Genomic DNA, 18922 nt, shown 5'->3' on the forward strand with positions numbered 1-18922 from the left:
AGGGTTTAAAATTGATAAGGAGGAGGTATTGGATAGGTTGTCTTTACTTAAAGTGGATCAGGCACCAGGACTGGATGAGATGTATCCAAGGATACTAAGAGAAGTGAGAATGGAAATTGAGGAGGCACTAGCCATAATTTTTCAGTCTTTCTTAGACTTAGGGTGGTGCCAGAAGACTGGAGAATTGCAAACGTGACACCTTTGTTCAGAAAAGGGTGTAAAGTTAAGCCCAGCAACTACAGGCCAGTCAGTTTAACTTCGGTGATGGGGAAAATTCTAGGAAGATTAATTCAGGACAAAATTAATGGTTACATGGGCAAATGTGGGTCAATTAAAGAAAGCTAGCATGGAGTTCTTAAGAGAAAGTTATGTTTAACTAACTTGTTTGATTTTTTTGAAGAGATAACAGAGAGTGTTGATGAGGGCAATGCAATTAATGTAGTGGGCATGGACTTCCAAAAGGAGTTTGATGCAGTACCACACAACAGTCTTGTGAGCAAAGTTACAGCTTATGGAATAAACGGGACAGTAGCAACATGGATACGGAATTGGGTGGGTGACAGGAAACAAAGGGTAGTGGTTAATGGATGTTTTTCAGGTTGATGAATTGGGTTCTTTTGAATATCGGAACTGGTGAAATGTTCCCTCTGTGTTCTGTTGAATATTGGGGCTGATGAATTTATCTCTTTGTGTTCTGTTAAAATCAGGATTGGTGAATTGATCTCTCTGTGCTCTACTGAATATCAGGGCTGCTGACCTGATCTTTCTATGTTCTATTGAGTATCGGAGCTAGTGAATTGATCTCTGCGTTCTATTGAATATCGGAGCTAGTGAATTGATCTCTCTGTGTTCTATTGAATACAGGAACTAGTGAATTGATCTCTCTGTGCTCTTCTGAATATCGGGAGTCGTGAATTAATATCTCTGTTTTCCACTGAATATTGGGACTGGTGAATTGATCTCTCTGTGTTCTACTGCATATCAGGAATGTGAATAGAACTGTCTTTGTGCTATTGAATTGAGAGACTGGTGCATTGATCTCTTTGTGTCTATATGAGTGTTAATAATAATTTGACTCAAATTCTTTGATGATGTATCATTGAGTGTAAATGAAGTGCTGGAATTTGACATATTACCAATACTTTCTTTTTAAAGACTGAAATGCAACTTGAGCAGCGTGACATTGAGGCAGAAGTCGCAATGAAGGAGCAAGCTATGCAGGAACAGTTGCAGGCTGAGCTTGAAGAGATTCAGCAGGTCTACCAACAGAAGTTGGTAAGTGACACATTCAACTACACCAGCTGTTTGTGTATTAATACTTTTACTGCCCTCCCCACCCCTGCATTGCACTGTTTTTATTAGGTAGGGTTGTACACTTGAATTTGGGTCTCCCATCCCATTCCCAGATGCTGGGTGTAGAAGGAATTGAAATGAATGAAGGTTGGGAAATGAATATTCCAGGGTACACAATATTTCGGAGAAACAGACAGAATAGCAAAGGAGGAGGGGGTATTCCTAATAGTAAAGGATGGCATAAGGACATTAGTAAGAAAGGATTTTGCCTCAGAACATCATGAATTAGAATCAGTTTGGGTAGAAATTAGGAATTGCAGGAGTCAGAAAATACTGGTGGGAGTATTTACAGGCCCCCGAACAGTCGTGATATTATTTGACAAAACATTAGAGAGGAAATTACTGGAGCATGTAAAAAAGGTAATGCATTAATTGTGGGGGACTTTCATCTACATATAGACTGGTGCAATCAAATTGGCAACTGTGGTCTAGAAGATGAATTTATAGAATGCTTTTGTGACAGTTTCTTGGAGCAATACGTTGTCGAACCAACTAGGGGATAAAGCTATCTTAGAACTCGTACTGTGTAATGCAGCAGGGTTATGAAGCAATGTCATAGTAAAAGATACACTGGGAAATAGTGATCATAATACCATGGAATTTCATGTTAAGTTTGAAAGTGACACATTTCAATCACAAACAAAAATCTTAAACTTAAACAAAGCCAATTACGAAGGTATGAGGGGAGAACTGGCTAAGGTTAATTGGGTAAATATTCGGGAAGGCATGGTGGTAAATGAACAGTGGGAAACATTTAAAGAAACAATTCAAAAGGTTCACCCAAAGTATATTCCGTTCAAAAACAAAAACTCATCAACAGAGACCCATCCGTGGCTCACTCAGGAAGTTAAGGAGAGTATTAGACTAAAGGAAGAGACTTATAATGTTGCAAATGATAATAGCAAGTCTAGGGATGTTTTAGAAACCAGCAAAGGACCATCAAAAAATTGATAAAAAGGGAAAAACTGGAATCTGAGAGTAAACTAGCCAGCAATATAAAAACAGATTGTAAGAACTTTTATAAGTACATAAAAAAAGAAGAGTAGCTAAAGTAAACATTGATCCCTTTGAGGCAGAGACAGGAGGAATCATGGGGAATGAGAAAATGGCAGAGGCATTGAACAAATATATTGTGTCTGTCTTCACAGTAGAAGACACAAGTTCCGTACCAGAAATAGGCAGTAACCTAGGGGCTAAAAAGAGTGAGGAAATTAAGGATATTGATATCAGCCAAGAAAAGGCATTGGAGCAACCTGAGGGACTAAAATCTGACAAGTCCCCGGGACCAGATGGCCTACATCCTAGGGTTGTAAAAGAGATAGCTGCAGAGATAGTGGATGTGCTGGCTATGATTTTCCAGAATTCCTTAGATTTAGGAATGTTTCCATCAGATTGGAAGTTGGCAAATGTTATACCGCTTTTCAAGAAAGGAGGTAGAGAGAAAACAGGGAACTACAGGCCAGTTAGCCTAACATCAGTCATTGGGAAGATGCTGGAAACTATTATTAAAGAAGTCTCAACATTGCACTTGGAAAAGCATAGTATGATTAGAACAAGTCAGCATGATTTTACTAAAGGGAGATCCTGTTTCACAAATGTAATAGTCTTTTGAGGATGTAACTAGTAGGGTAGATAAAGGGGAACCAGTAGATGTGGTACACCTGCATTTTCAAGAGGCATTCGATAAGCTGCCACATAAGAGATTAATAGGCAAGATAAGGGCTCATGGTGTTGGGGGTAATGTATTAGTGTGGATAGAGGATTGCTTAACAGACAGGAAGCAGAAAGTGAGCATAAATGGGGCATTTTCAAGTTGGCAGGCAGTGAATAGTGGGGTGCCGCAAGGATCAGTGCTGGGGCCTCAGCTATTTACACTCTATATTAATGACTTGGATGAAGAGACAGAGAGTAATGTATCTACGTTTGCTGATGATACAAAGCTCGGTGGAAAGGTAAGCTGCGGGGAGGATGTAGCGAGGCTGCAAAGAGATATAGACAGGTTAGGCGAGTGGACAACAAGATAGCAAATAGAGTATAATGTAGGGGAGTGTGAAGTTGTTCACTTTGTCGTAAAAATAGAAAAGCAGAATATTTTTTAAAGGTGTGAAACTAGTAAGTGTTGATGTTCAGAGAGACTTGGGTGTACTCGTACAAGGAATGCACAAAGTTAACATGCAGGTGCAGCAGGCTATTAGGAAGGCAAATGGCATGTTGGCCATTATTGCAAGGGGATTGGAGTACAGGAATAAAGAAGTCTTACTAAAATTGTACAAGGCTTTGGTCAGACCGCACCTGGAATACTGTGTGCAGTTTTGGTCTTCACATTTAAGAAAGTATATACTTGGCGGCAGTGCAGTGCAGATTTACTAAATTGGTCCCTGGAATGAGGGGGTTGGCCTATGATGAGAGGCTGAGTAAATTGGGCCTATACTCTCTGGAGTTTAGAAGAATGAGAGGCAATCTAATTGAGACATACAGGGGCCACTGGATCCCTTTTATTGGGAAAAGGCCTGACCTTTTCCCCAGAGAGTGCAATGAACACCAGAATGGTGGTGAATGGTATTGGAGGGCAGTGTATACCTGTACCTGGATGCACCGGGACCGGTAACCATATGGTTTGTCCCTAGTTTGACTGTGGACGGGGTTGACCTGCTCCGAGGTAATGATCTGGCGGTGATGAAGGTGGTAGCTCCCCAGTAGTGAAAGAAAGACTGCAGGAGGTCAGAGAGACAGGGCAGTGGCAGAAGACGGACCCCTGCAGTTTCCCTAAATGTGTAATGGATCAGGCCATGATCAAACCAGCTCCCCCAGAGGAGACTGTATTGGCACTGCAGGCAGATGACCAGGTCTGTCTGTCTGAGACTTTCTTTGGAAAGTTAGGAGACCCAGGGAATGAATTAAATGGATTTTCTCTAGCTGAGGCTCAGCGAGCCGACCCAGTATTGTGAGAGTTAACACAGGCTGCCCAGTCTGGAAGTGAAGCAGAGGAAGACCCTGATTGCTACTATTTAAAGAATGAGGTACTGATGAGGAAATGGAGTTCTCCTCACAGACCTGAGAGTAAGGAGTAGACAGTAGTTCACCAGTTAGTGGTGCCGCAGAGGTACCGGAGAGAAATATTAAGAAGGGCCCATGAGATTACAGTGGCTGTAAATGTCGGTGTACGAAAGACCAAAGCCCGCATAAGACAGCGGTTTGACTGGCCAAAAGTCCACAAAGATGTGGTGGAGTACTGCAGGAGTTGCCACATGTGCCAGGTTAAGGGGAAACCCCAATCTACAGTGAAACCTGCACCCCTATGTCTTGTACCAGTATCAGGCGGGCCCTCCAGCAGAGGGCTGGTGAAATATAAGAGACCCCAGCTGAGAACAAAAGGGGACAGGCGGGTACAAGGCTAGCAAAAGGTTAGACAGGGAAGGGGAAAAAATGACCAAGAGGGCAGGTTAAAGGAAGTCTGGGAGGAATCCCGGATGAAAACCCCCACTGTCCAGTCAGCCAACCCCAAACAATGTAAAACATTAGACCCCACATCCTCCTATGTAAATGCAGACACTAGAAGCACCCCACCAGAATTGCTAAGAGCATTTGCAGGAACCTGCAGAGACAAAGAAAGACCTCTAGGGGGGCAGAGAAACCGTGAGGGTGATGCCTCACCTAGTTGAAGTGCCACAGGGGAGTGCAGTAGAGTCTGTACAAATACCTGCAGGCAGGAGTGTCCCAGAAGACAAAGGGGAGATTAGCAAAGAATCCTCCCCCACAGTCATAAAAAAAGCAAACCACCCATCCCCTGAAGTCAGAGGCCTTTGCATGACTCAGTAAAGCACTGAAAGAGAGTTCAGGGTAGACCCACCCAATACTGACTCTCCTGAAAAAAAATTCCAACTCAAGGCTAATTAAACCTAACCATCTCAAAGACCCTTGGCTGCCATGGAAATGGGGAAACTGAAGATAAACCTCCCCAAAGAACCACATGTTTTCTGGGATGCCAAAAAGGGGACAATTAAAGCAGCAGTGGCACCAAGAAAAGACAGGTTGTAATTAGTTTTTGGATTTATGAATGAATGGGAATGAATGAGAGAAATGCACTTTTTCTGATTCTTTTATTTTCACTCGATCATTTTAATGAAATGCGCTTATCTCAAATTGCATTTTATTCCGCTCGGTGTGGAGGTGTCAAACAGGCCTCCACCTGCTAATAATGAGGCACGTTGGTTTTGTCATGAACATTGATTTTTAGCTGTTGCTCGAGTGAGGAAATGACTTGTTAAACAGATCAGCTGAGGATAGAAAAAAAATTTACATACTAACAGACATCGAAGGTGAGGAAGCGCAATCCAGGGCCTGCTAAGAAGGATGCAATCCACGAGGGTCAGGACAGGTTAGATCAGTTGGTCACATGACTAACTGGCTGTTCCAGCGTTTTCTTTTGAACTGGCCTCAGAGAGTTGAACTGAGAAAGACTGTTTGCACCTGGACTGAGAAGATGTCTTCTGTCTGCTCCCATCTCTTTCTCACAAGCCTCTGAATCTACTGAAGACACATGAACCCCAAGAGAGAAAAGTCTCCTTCAGCAAACAAGGTTTAAGAGGAATACTGGACCCCAACGAAAAGCAAGATCTACCTACAATCAAGGACTCTACAGTGAGATTGAAGAACCGTAACAACTCTTTAGATATTGCCTCAATTTTTTCACTTTATTTTCCTTCTGCTCTTTTCTGTCTCTATTTGCATGTGTGTATTGCGTATGCATGCTAGTGTGGGCGTGTCTTGTATCCGTAGGCATCAACCAAATTTGAGTTTAACTTCAATTTCAACTTTTCTTCTTTAAACCTAAGAGAACCTGTTTGTGCTGGTTTCTTTACCTTAGAATTGGAAAGTAGAGAACAAGGATTCACCAAGGGGGAGTGAAAAACATAGTCTGTTTAAAATTAAACCCTGTTACGGTAAGACCAGGTGAAGGCTGAGAGGAACCCCTAGACACCTTCCTTACTGGGTCCTAACAGTCCCTAATAGGCCCAACACTGCCTCTTACTACCCATTTACTGTTTACCTGCTGATAAAAGTTTTTGGGTTCCTTTTTATTTTAACTGCCATTCTGTTCTCATATTCTCTCTTTGCTAGTCTTATTTTCCTCTTCACTTCCCCTCTGGCCTGGTTCTTACTTGAAGAATTCACCTGACATACATCATAGACTCTTTTTCGTCATATTCTCTATCTCCCTCGTCATCCAAGCAGCCCTAGCTTTGCTTCCTTACCTTTCTCCCTTGTTGGAATGTACCCAACCTGGACTGGAAACATCTCCTCATTAAAGATCACTCATTGTTCGATTACACTTTTCCTGTCAGGCTTTGGTTCCATTTTACCCTGGCTAGGTCCCTTTTCATCCCATTGAAGTTAGCCCTCTTCCAATTTAGAAGTTCTACTTGCTCTTGAGACTTAGTAGTTGGCAGGAAAAAAGACAGAGGCGCAAGGGGAGAGCCAACTGTGCAACAGCCCCAACAAACAAATTTCTCTGCAGCGCCTGTGGAAGAGCCTGTCACTCCAGAATTGGCCTTTATAGCCACTCCAGGCGCTGCTTCACAAACCACTGACCACCTCCAGGCGCGTATCCATTGTCTCTCGAGATAAGGAGGCCCAAAAGAAAGAAGAAAGAACTTGCTCTTGTCCATTACTAATCTAAATCTGATGATACGATGATTACTCTTACCCAAGTGTTTCCCACTGATACTTGGTCCATAGGCCCACCTCATTCCCCAGCACCAGATGCAGAAATACCTCCTTCCTAGTTGGACCAAGAACATTCTGGTTAAGGAAGTTCTCCTGAACACATTTGAGAAATTCCTCCTCCTTTGCCTTTACTCTAGCATTATCCCAATTGATATTTGGGTAATTAAAGTCCCCCAATATCACCACTCTATCATTCTTAAACATCTCTGTGATTTCCATGAAGATTTGCTCCTGTATCTTTCTCGCTCTATTTGGAGGCCTGTAGAATACCCTAAGTCATGTGATCATAACTTTCTTGCTTCTCAACTCTAACCAAATGGATTCTGTCCTTGCGCCGTCAAGGACATCCTCTCTCCAACACTACAGTGTCTTCCCTAATCAGTTCTGCCACACCACCCACCTTTTTCCCTTCCTTATCTTTTCTGAGCACTTTATATCCTGGAATATTAAGCACCTAGTCCTCACTATTTTTGCGCCTTGTTTCCATCATTGCGACTACAACAGATTCCCACACGACTATTTGTGCTTGTCACTCACCAACCTTATTCACCACACTTCGTGCATTTACATACATGTTAACTGTGATTCATGTACAAGTACCCCTAAATCCAACTGAATGCCAACATTTACTAGTCTCTCACCTTTTAAAAAATATTCTGCTTTCCCATTCTTCCTGCTAAAGTGGCTAACTCACACTTCCCAACATTATACTTCATTTGCCATATTCTTGGCCATTTAACTATCTTTATCCCTTTGCTGCTTGTGTCCTGCTCACAGCTTAATTTCCCACCTAGCTTTATATTGTCAGCAAATTTGGATATGTTGCACTCGGACCTCTCATTTAAGTCATTGATATAGATTGTAAATAGTTGAGGCCCAAGCAGTCCTCCAATAGTTACACCTTGCCACCCTGAAATAAGCCAATGGAAGTAATAAATTTGGATTTTCAGAAGGCATAGGGTCGGATCTTGTGCTTGCCTGGCGGGTTGTGTGGCGGGAGTGACGGAGAATCGAAGTGGTAGCGGCCGCCGCGGAATCTAACAGTGGGAGTTCCGGTTCCGATCTTCACGGGGGCAGCAAAGCTCCATGGCGGCACCTCCACTGCTCTGACAGGACCGTATTTTAAATATGGTAAGTACCTCGCTGCATTGATTTGAATGCAATTCGCCGCGATCCTACCAACTGTTCCCAATCTTGAGCTCGACGTGCGGCACTCACGTGCCTGCACTTTCCCGTTCTTGAAAAGCTGGCTCCACCGAGGCGAGAGTCCTCGGCGCCTGCAAAGGTCAGGTAAGTTTGGTCTTGCTATCCTTCGTTTTTGTTGCGAATTTGGACACTGCCACTAAAGCTGAATCACCAGAAGTGAGGGGAGGTTGGATCTCTGCATTTGTGTATTGATAAGGCGTAGGGGGAAGGGATCAGCTCTGCATCTGTATATCGATGAGGGGGGCAGGGGGTATAGGGGCCACGCTGCATCTGTGTATTGATAAGGGAGGGACAGGGGCCACTCTGCATTCATGTACCCTTGGTTGGGGGGAAGGGGGCAACTCTGCAAGTGGTTACACTGAGGGGGAGAACACGACTGGGAAACCATGTAGGTTGCTTTGTCGGTGGTCTACTGCAGGCAACTCAAATGATATAATAAAGGCCATGTTGGCTTGCACTTATTGAAAGGCTGTGCAGGCAACGTCATGCCATACCATCGAGCTCATGCTGGAACACTGATGAAGCAGGAATTAACACAAGTCTCTGCCCAGATTGGTGCCATTGACCTTTTGAAGGAACCCGAAGTTACCAGGAGCACAGAGATGGGTATGATCCACATTATTTTCCTGGATCCCCTTGTTGTGATGAAGCATCTCCGCCGGAGGCTGGTGCAGCCCAGGGGGGAAGCTCCCAGAAGTGAGCAGCAGCCACAAAGATGCAGAGTAGCGCAGATATGCCAGCGAATCTATAGGACTCGGATGGCATACCTCCAGATGTCAGATCGCCAGTGTCAGAGATGACTGCGGATGACCCGAGTGGCCGTCGCACACCTATGCACACTGTTGAATAATGGCCTGCAATCAATGGGCTTTGGTGGTCAACCTATGCCTGTGGCCCTCAAAGTTACTGAGGCCCTAAACTTCTACGCCTCTGGATCATTCCAGGGATCCACCGGCAACATGTGTGGGGTCTCTCAATCCGCAGTGCACTGCTGCATGAAGGAGCTACTGATGCTTTGTTCAGGAGGCCTGGCAACTATGTCGGCTTCAGGACAGACCTTGAGAGTCAGGCCAAGAGGGCCATTAGATTTGTGGCAAGGCATCATCGACTGCATGCATTTGGACATCAAAACTCCACGGAACAATCAGTTACCTATATAAACAGCAAGGGCTCTCAATTCCATCAATGTTTAACTAGTGTGCAACCATAGAAAGTTCTTCCTGCAAGTGTGTGCCCGCTTCCCAGGTCATTCATACTGTGTCAGTTCCAGGTGCCGCTGCTTTTCACTCCCCCAGTTCACATTCAGGGGTCGATTGTCAGGGTTAAGGGTTACCGCTGATATCAAGGCTTCTGATGCCAGTGAGGAACCCCAGCAATGATGCCATGGCTCCACCCAAGCAACCGTCGGTATGCTGAGGATGCACTTCCACATTAGTGGAGCCCTACAGGATGCAGCAGATAGGGTGAAGCGCATCATTGTAGTCTGCACAACGTCGCAGTACAGAGGGAGGAGGCCTTACAAAATGAAGAGGTACAAGAGCAGGACACATCCTCCGACGATGACACAGAGGGCAACCAAGAACAAGCACTCATGGGAGCACAGAGAGCCGTGATTAGGGCCAACATGGCGAGCAGCGAACAAGAATGGCAAGGCAAAGACTGATAATTGAGTGCTTCCACAATCCCTGAAGTTCCAAAAATATTTCTCAGTAGACAACCCACCATCATGCATACTGTCTGAAGTCTTCTGCCACTGTAACATCCGTCTCTCGAGCATGAGCAACAGCAGCTAACTGAGCCATTGCCCATGTGACGTCATACTAGCAGTGTCACATCATGCATATTGGCATGGCGATGATGTTATTGCTTACATTGGCAGAACTGTAAGGCTTCTGATTTAATTGAAAGACACATGATCAATTCATGGTGATACAAATTATTCAAACAATAAAGGCTGATGATTGGCAGGACAATACATTTAATTAAAGTATACATGACATATCTGTCTCACCCGTGAATACCCATATGTGTCAAGGTGTCTTTTTAATACCTTTGCAGGTGCTGCTTCGCGGTGTGACCTCTGTGCTAGCAGGATGTCACTTGGTCTTAGATGACTTTGGTGGTCGTCCTCTGGGTGCCTGAGGCCTGGAGAGCCCCGGCTGCCTGAGGGCCTCCTGCACCAGTGCAAGGTTGTCCTTAGGCGTCGCAACTGCTGGAGCTGATGGAGGGGCTAAGGAGATGATATCAACACCCAGATTGCCCTGAGGGGAGACTCCAGATCTGAACACGGCCTCTTCTCCGACCTCTCAAGGCATGTTGGAACCTCTCTACTCTCCGGAGAAGGACCAAGAGCGGGAACACTCTCCATGCTGCTGGTCCTTCTCTTGCCCAGCCACTGCTGAATTGAACTCATGCCCGAGATGAGGGTTTGCAGGTCATGGCGCATCTGTGGAATGTGGTTCTCCCTGAGGGTCGCCACACTCTTCATTGATGAAGCTATGCACTTATATGCCTGGGACATGGCACCAGCCATGGCATGGATGAACTCCCCCACTTTCCGCTCAAGGCTGCACATGGCTCAGGTATCTCCGCCAGAGGTTGCCTTACCTTATCCTGCAACTCCAGCATGCCTTGTGCTGCCAACACCAGAGGCTCGCCGTCAGCTTGGGGCGCAGCATGAGCATGGACACAGATTGTCCTCCAACTGTCAGAGGCCTCGGCTGTCTCAGCCTCAGCCAACTGCTCGGGCGCTTGTATGGTTTACTCACCAGTTCGTGACCCCAAATCTAATGCCGATCGAAGACCCACCAAGGTGGGAGTATCTGTTCTGATGGAAGGTGTAGGAGTGCCATGGGATGGTGCATCATCTAAGTATATCTCTTCCTCAGAGGTGGTCATCGTTCCATCTGTCTCTGGCAGCATTAGTGTGCATTGCCCTGCATGATGCAATGTGAAGAACAGACATTTAGGTGTTATGGTACACATGCCACAACGATGGCAGCATAGTGTCTGCATAGGAGACGTAATTTCAAATCATTTTGTGTTCGGCAATAATCACTCTCTTCAACCGGGACACCGAGCTCCACGTCCGATATGGCACGTGCTCCTTGGCTACTGGCTAACTCGAGCACCTCCTCTTCGGCTTGCAACAGAGGCCTCAGGTCAGGCACCCCACCTCTGGTCCTGGATGCCTCCCTACTGTTCTCTTCTCCTAAAAGAGCAAAGATGCAGATATTGAACATTGCCAAACATCAGCATCATGGTTGCATCAACTTCTGGGGGATGCTTTGTCTGGCATACGGACTCACCCTGTCAGGGGTCTGACCTGCTCTGAGGTACTAACGTGGGAGATTTGATTCACGAGCAAAACTGGAGTCAACAGGAATCAGGGGGAAAACCCTCCGCTGGCTGGAGTCATACCTAACGCAAAGGAAGATGGTTGTGGTTGTTGGAGGTCAATCATCTCAGCTCCAGGACATCACTGCAGGAGTTCCTCAAGGTAGTGTCCTAGGCCCAACCATCTTCAGCTGCTTCATCAATGACATTCCTTCAATCATAAGGTCAGAAGTGGGGATGTTCGCTGATGATTGCAAAATGTTCAGCCCCATTCGCGACCCCTCAGATACTGAAGCAGTCCGTGTAGAAATGCAGCAAGACTTGGACAATATCCAGACTTGGGCTGATAAGTGACAAGTAACATTCGCGCCACACAAGTGCCAGGCAATGACCATCTCCAACAAGAGAGAATCTAACCATCTCCCCTTGACATTCAATGGCATTACCATCGCTGAATCCCCCACTATCAACATCCTAGGGGCTACTACTGACCAGAAACTGAACTGGAGTAGCCATATAAATACCATGGCTACAAGAGCAGGTCAGAGGCTAGGAATCCTGTGGCGAGTAACTCATCTCCTGACTTCCCAAAGCCTGTCCACCATCTACAAGGCACAAATCAGGAGTGTGATGGAATACTCTCCACTTGCCTGGATGGGTGCAGCTCCAACAACACTCAAGAAGCTCAACACCATCCAGGACAAAGCAGCCCGCTTGATTGGCACCCCATTCTCAAACATTCACTCCCTCCACCACTGACGCACAGTGGCGGCAGTGTGTACCATCTACAAGATGCACTGCAGCAACACACCAAGGCTGCTTAGACAGCACCTTCCAAACCCGCGACCTCTACCAACTAGAAGGACAAGGGCAGCAAATACATGGGAACACCACCACCTGCAAGTTCCCCTCCAAGTCACACAACATCCTGACTTGGAACTATATCGCCATTCCTTCACTGTTGCTGGGTCAAAATCCTGGAACTCCCTTCCTAACAGCACTGTGGGTGTACCTACCCCACATGGACTGCAGCGGTTCAAGAAGGCAGCTCATCACCACCTTCTCAGGGGCAATTAGGGATGGGCAATAATGCTGGCCTGGCCAGCGACGCCTACATTCCATGAATGAATTTTTTTTAAATGCAGCCCGTCATCTGCCATCAATCCTCTCTGACTCCCTGTTTCTGAAATGGCAGTGGCACCCGTGTGACATACTGTGTGGTGACAACCAGACCACACCGAGCAATTCTGCTGAATGCAGGAGGTCATTGACCCTCTTCCGACACTGGACCCAGTCTCGTCAGGTGACCCCACAGCTGCTAACCTCCTCTGTCCAGGCTTGCTTGGTCAGGCGGGAAGATCTCTTCTTGCCATCCCTGGGGAAAAAGACCTCCCGCCATTCCCTTGCAGCCTGGAGAAGAATAAGCAGCAAGGCAACACTCAACTGTGGGGTCAATCTTGCTCAGACCTCTGGCATGACCAGAAGGATGCCCAGTGGGGTGCTTGCTGATTTCTAATTTTCTGGCACAGTGCAGAAATGTTGGTTCACTGAGCTTCAGTTCAATGCAGGGAGAGAGTGAATGCAGGGCTGGCAGTCTTTTAAAGACAGCGCCAGTACCTGCTCCTGTATCAGGTGGCACTGTTCACGGCGTCGCCAATGCTGCCCCCACCACTGTCATTATGGTAAATGGCCACCCGCCACATAGTCGCGGCGGTGAGGTCGCGTGTATCACATGCGGGACGGCCGTCATGTTCTGCACCTGCCGCTGCACCAAGCAGCAGGACTACAAAATCCAGCCCATAGAGTCATGGAGGTGAATTATTACAGAACCCCCCACTTCGCCCGCGCCCCCCTCCCCCCCCCGATGTCAGGGGTCGTGGCGGGGAGGAGCTGGAAAATGCCTCTGGGAGAGGCCTGCCACAGGCCTCGACACCGCGAAGGCCCGGCCCGATATTGCCAGTGGCGGTGATGCCTTGTGGCGGCCCCATATCAATATTTAAATTTATTTAAATTAATTAATTAATTACTTACCCGCTCCTGCCGTCTGTCCCGGAGCAATTTTGGTGTCGGTGGCCGCACTCTCGCGCCTTCAGATCCATATCCGGGGAGGTGGAACACTGGTGGGGAGGGGGGAGCAGGTATGTTTTTCAGTGCGGTGGGGAGAGGAACGGGGTCAAACTCATCCGATCAGTATAGGGGATGGTGTGAAGGGGTAAAGTGCTCAGATTATGAACTTTGGTGGGGGGGAAGGTCAGATGCACAAGCTAAGTATTTTTAGGGGGAGAGGGCAAGGAATGCATTCTGCAATTATTGGGAGGCGGTGGCAGAGGGACTAGAAACATTTATTTAATTTTACCAAAACAATTTTACCTCACTATATCTTTAAATATTAAAATTAAATGGAAAGGCTTGAAGCCCTTTAAAAATATTGTCAGCACCTGCATAAAAGCTGCTGACGCCATTGCTGGGGACGGATCGCCTGCCTCCTCCACATCATCAGGGAGTGGTCCGCCCTGGCCATTTAAGTGAGCCGTCGCGTTTAATATTGCGGCAGCTCCGCGACCTGCAGTCTGCACGGGCAGACCATCGTAGTTTACAGTCGGCTGCAGACATGTAAAATGCAGCCCATAGAGTCCTTTACATTACAGAAGGAGGCCATTCAGCCCATCGAGTCTATGCCAGCTCTCCACAGAGCAATTCAGTCAGTCCCATTCCCCCTGCTTGAACCCCGTAGCCCTGCAAGTTTATTTTCTTCAAGTGCCCGTCCAATTTCCTTTTGAAATCATTGATTGCTTCCACTTCCACTGCCCTCATGGACAGCTAGTTCCAGGTTTTTACCATTCGCTGTATGTTCCCCCTCCACCTCTTGCCCAAAGCCTTCAATCTTTGTCCCCTGGTCCTTGTACCATCAGTTAATGGGAACAGTTTTGACTTGTTTACCTTACCTAAGCTTGTCATCATCTTGTACAAGAGGTTGTTACATAAGATCAGGGCTCATGGGATTGGGGCAATATATTGACATGGTTGAAGGATTGGTTAACAGACAGAAACAAAGGGGGGAATTTTATGCTCTCCCCCGTGACAGGTTTGGAGGCAGGGTAGCATAAAGTTTAGTCCAAGGCAGGAAGATCTGTGAACAGCCTTCCTGCCCTGCTGACACTTGAGGCCCTTAACTTGGCAATTAATACCCAATTAAGGGTTTCGGCACGCAACAGCCGTAATTAGCCATGTGGCGGCAGCCCTGTCACTGCATGAGAAGCACAGCATGGAAAACCGTGTGGGCTGCTTCCCAGCTCCCAGGTAAAGGCACTTGACTCCTGAATGTATGACCCAGCATCAGGAAGTGGGGACCCACTGAGAGCCACCCCGCTGCCCTTGGCCCTTCTGCTGCCCCCCTGCCCCCCATGACCCCACCCTCACGCCCTGACCTATCTGAGGCCTGGTTCCAGCCATGCTGCTCAGCCTCCAGCAGGTGCATTTGCAGCAGCAGTCACCGGCCTCTAATTAGCTGGCCGCTCTGCAAGGGTGGGACCTCCGGTGCTGGAGTCCTTGACCCCGTGGAAGGCCCACCGCTGTCCTGATTGGCACTAAATTTGGTCGGCCTTCTGCAGATGAGGCGACATGGGGACCTTGGTGTCGGTTTCTCAAGACGTCGAGACCCCCACTGCCAGGATAAAAGTCCCCCAAAGAGACGGTTAGAAATAATACAGAATTAAGTGGGATCCCACAAAATACAAAGAGTCAAAGTTAGTTTTGGAATGCATGAGTGTGAATGTGTGAAGTATGGTTAATAAGGTTGGAGTATAATGTCATAGCAGTAACTGAGACTTGTCTCAAAAAGGGGAGATTGAATACTTAATGTTGCTGGATGCAAGGTATTCAGGAAAGACAGGAAAGGGAAAAAGGAGGAGGAATAGCAGATTTGGTTTGGTAAATGTTACAGTGCTAGAAAGAGAGATGGGTAAAAGACAGAATCTATTTGATTGGAATTAGGAAAGACTAATGGAGCTACAACACTACTTGGTGTATTTTATGGGTGACCAAAGCAGGAAGGAGACTGAAGAGCAGATTTGGAAAGAAATTACTTTACTCCAGTATTGAATGGGACAGTGATTGTGTTAAGAGTAGGAAAGGGGTGGAATTTTTGAAGTGTGTTCAGGAGAAAATTCCTTGATGTATGTTTCATGACCAATGAGGAAGGAGGCATTACTGGATCTAGTATTGGGGAATAAAGTGGGTCAAATGGAAAATGTCAAAGTCAGGGAACAGCTCGGGAATAATGATCATTGTTATATTCCAGACAGCCAGTTGGTGAAGGATAGAACTGGAAGCATGTACCTCCTAATCCAAACTGTTCATAGGAGCCCAAGTGAATCCCTAGCTAATGCTCACCACCTGCATCCAACTAAATATATTTTATGGACTGGTGGAAAGCAGTGTGGGTGGTTCCCACTGTTCACCTCCCAACTGACCGCATTCGTGTTTTGTTAAGATGATGCGTTAGACCCTGAGTGCGCTTTGGGTCAAATAAACAGACAAATTGCAGGTTCTATCAAAGGTTAAAAAAGATAGCTATTTATTTTTTACACAATTCCTGAAATGGTTGCAACCTCACCCATGCACACATTAACTCACACACACATTCACAAGAATAAAGAGAATAAGGGTAGGTAGTTTAAAGTTCAAAGTGAGCTAAGTGTTCATGGTTTACAGTAACCCTGTTGAATTTTCTCAGGAGGACAGTCGTAGAGTCATAGACTCATAGAGTTATACAGCACAGAAACAGGCCCTTTGGCCCATCGTGTCTGTGCCGGCCATCAAGCACCTAACTATTCTAATCCCATTTTCCAGCACTTGGCCCGTAGCCTTGTACGCTATGGCATTTCAAGTGCTCATCTTAATACTTCTTAAATGTTGTGAGGGTTCCTGCCTCTACCAACTCTTCAGGCAGTGCGTTCCAGATTCCAACCATCTTCTGAGTGAAAATTTTTTTCCTCAAATCCACTCTAAACCTCCTGCACCTTACCTTAAATCTATGACTCCTGGTTATTGACCCCTCTGCTAAGGAAAAAAGTTTCTTCCTATCTAACCTATCAGTGCCCCTCATAATTTTGTTTACCTCAATCATATCTCCCCTCAGCCTTCTCTGCTCTAAGGAAAACAACCCTAGCCTATTCAGTCTCTCTTCATAGCTGAAATGCTCCAGCCCAGGCAACATCCTGGTGAATCTCCTCTACACCCTCTCCAGTGCAATCACATCCTTCCTATAATGTGGTGCCCAAAATTGTACATAGTACTCCAGCTGTGGCCTAACTAGCGTTTTATACAGCTCCATCATAATCTCCCTGCTCTTATATTCTATGCCTCGGCTAATAAAGGCAAGTATCCCATATGCTTTCCTAACCACCTTATCTACCTGTGCTGCTGCCTTCAGTGATCTATGGACAAGTACACCAAGGTCCTTCCGACCCTCTGTACTTCCTAGGATCCTAGCATCCATTGTTTATTCCCTTGCCTTGTTGGTCCTCCCAAAATGCATCACCTCACACTTCTCAGGATTAAATTCCATTTGCCACAGCTCTGCCCATCTTACCAGCCCACCGATATTGTCCTGTAATCTGAGGCTTTCCTCCTCACTATTTACGACACCACCAACCTTCGTGCCATCTGCGAACTTACTGATCATAACTCCTATATTCACGTCCAAATTATTAATGTACACTACAAACAGCAAGGGTCCCAGCACCGATCCCTGCGGTACACCACTGGTCACAGGCTTCCACTCGCAAAAACAACCCTCGGCCATTACCCTCTGCCTCCTGCCACTAATCCAATTTTGGATCCAATTTGCCAAATTGCCTTGGATCCCATGGGCTCTTACCTTCTTAACCAATCTCCCATGCAGGACCTTATCAAAAGCCTTACTGAAGTCCATATAGACTACATCAACTGCCTTACCCTCATCTACACATTTTGTCACTTCCTCAAAAAATTATATCAAGTTAGTTAGACACGATCTGCCCCTGACAAAGCCATGCTGACTATCCCTGATTAATCCCTGCCTCTCCAAGTGGAGATTAATCCTGTCCCTCAGAAATTTTCCAATAGTTTCCCAACCACTGATGTTAGACTCACCGGCCTGTAATTACCTGGTTTATCCCTACTACCCTTCTTAAATAATGGTACCACATTTGCTGTCCTACAATCCTCTGGTACCTCTCCTGTGGCCAGAGAGGATTTGAAAATTTGTATCAGAGCCCCTGCAATCTCCTCCCTTGCCTCACATAACAGCCTGGGATACATCTCATCTGGGCCTGGGCATTTATCCACTTTTAAGCCCGCTAAAACAGCTAATACTTCTTCCCTTTCAGTGCTAATATGTTCAAGTATATCACAATCCCACTCCCTGATCTCTATACCTACATCGTCCTTCTCCATAGTGAATACAGATGCAAAGTAATCATTTAAAACCTCACCTATATCCTCCGGCTCCACACACACATTGCCACTTTGGTCCCTAATGGGCCCTACTCTTCCCCTGGTTATCCTCTTGCCCTTAATATACTTATAAAACGCCTTAGGATTTTCCTTCATCTTGCCCGCCAGTGTTTTTTCATGTCCCCTCCTCGCTCTCCTAATTACTTTTTTAAGTACCCCCCTACACTTTCTATACTCCTCTGGTGCCTCCACTGTTTTCAGCACTCTGAATCTGCCATCAGCCTCTGTTTTTTTACTGATCCAATCCCCTATATCCCTTTACATCCAGGGTTCCCTGAACTTGTTGGTCCTACCCTTCACCTTAATGGGTACATGTTGGCTCTGATCTCTGACTAGTTCCTCTTTGAATGACTCCCACTGATCTGATGTCGACTTTCCTCCAAGTAGCTGCTCCCAGTGCACTTTGGCCAGATCCTGTTTTATCATCTTAAAATCGGCCTTCCCCCAATTCAGTACCTTTATTTTTGGTCCATCTTTGTCCTTTTCCATAACTACCAGTCTCTTTTAACCGTGCAGGCCTGGGTGTTTGTAGTCTTGAACTTGTTGAGGTGTTGTTGATTTTCTGGTGATTAAAGCTTCAGACTGGAGGTGGTGGTCACTTTAAATTCTCTGCTGCAGCAAGTTGAACTGTAGAGTTAGCAGCGGTGCTTCTTCCTTGCCTAGCTGGATCTCTTTCACACAGACCCTGGCTGAACTGCTTTCTGAAGGTGTTGTCTTAATCCCCCCTCTCTCTCCAGAGGATTACCCTTTTAAGATAAAAATTTATAACATTTGAGTTTCTGTTCGGAGACATATGGTCCGC

At 46.2% G+C, this 18922-nt stretch overlaps 1 protein-coding gene across 3 annotated transcripts in view; it reads left to right on the top strand.

The window, feature by feature from the left end:
• Positions 1-18922, top strand: part of LOC137380898 (DPY30 domain-containing protein 1-like) — a 597603-nt gene that overhangs the window by 107279 nt on the left and 471402 nt on the right. For all 3 annotated transcript variants that reach the window (XM_068053301.1, XM_068053303.1, XM_068053302.1), the window contains exon 3: positions 1156-1275. In XM_068053301.1, coding sequence (XP_067909402.1) covers positions 1156-1275 — 120 coding nt within the window. The remainder of the gene's footprint in view (positions 1-1155; positions 1276-18922) is intronic.

The sequence above is a fragment of the Heterodontus francisci genome, chromosome 20 (genome assembly GCF_036365525.1).
Source record: "Heterodontus francisci isolate sHetFra1 chromosome 20, sHetFra1.hap1, whole genome shotgun sequence".
Classification (NCBI taxonomy): domain Eukaryota; kingdom Metazoa; phylum Chordata; class Chondrichthyes; order Heterodontiformes; family Heterodontidae; genus Heterodontus; species Heterodontus francisci.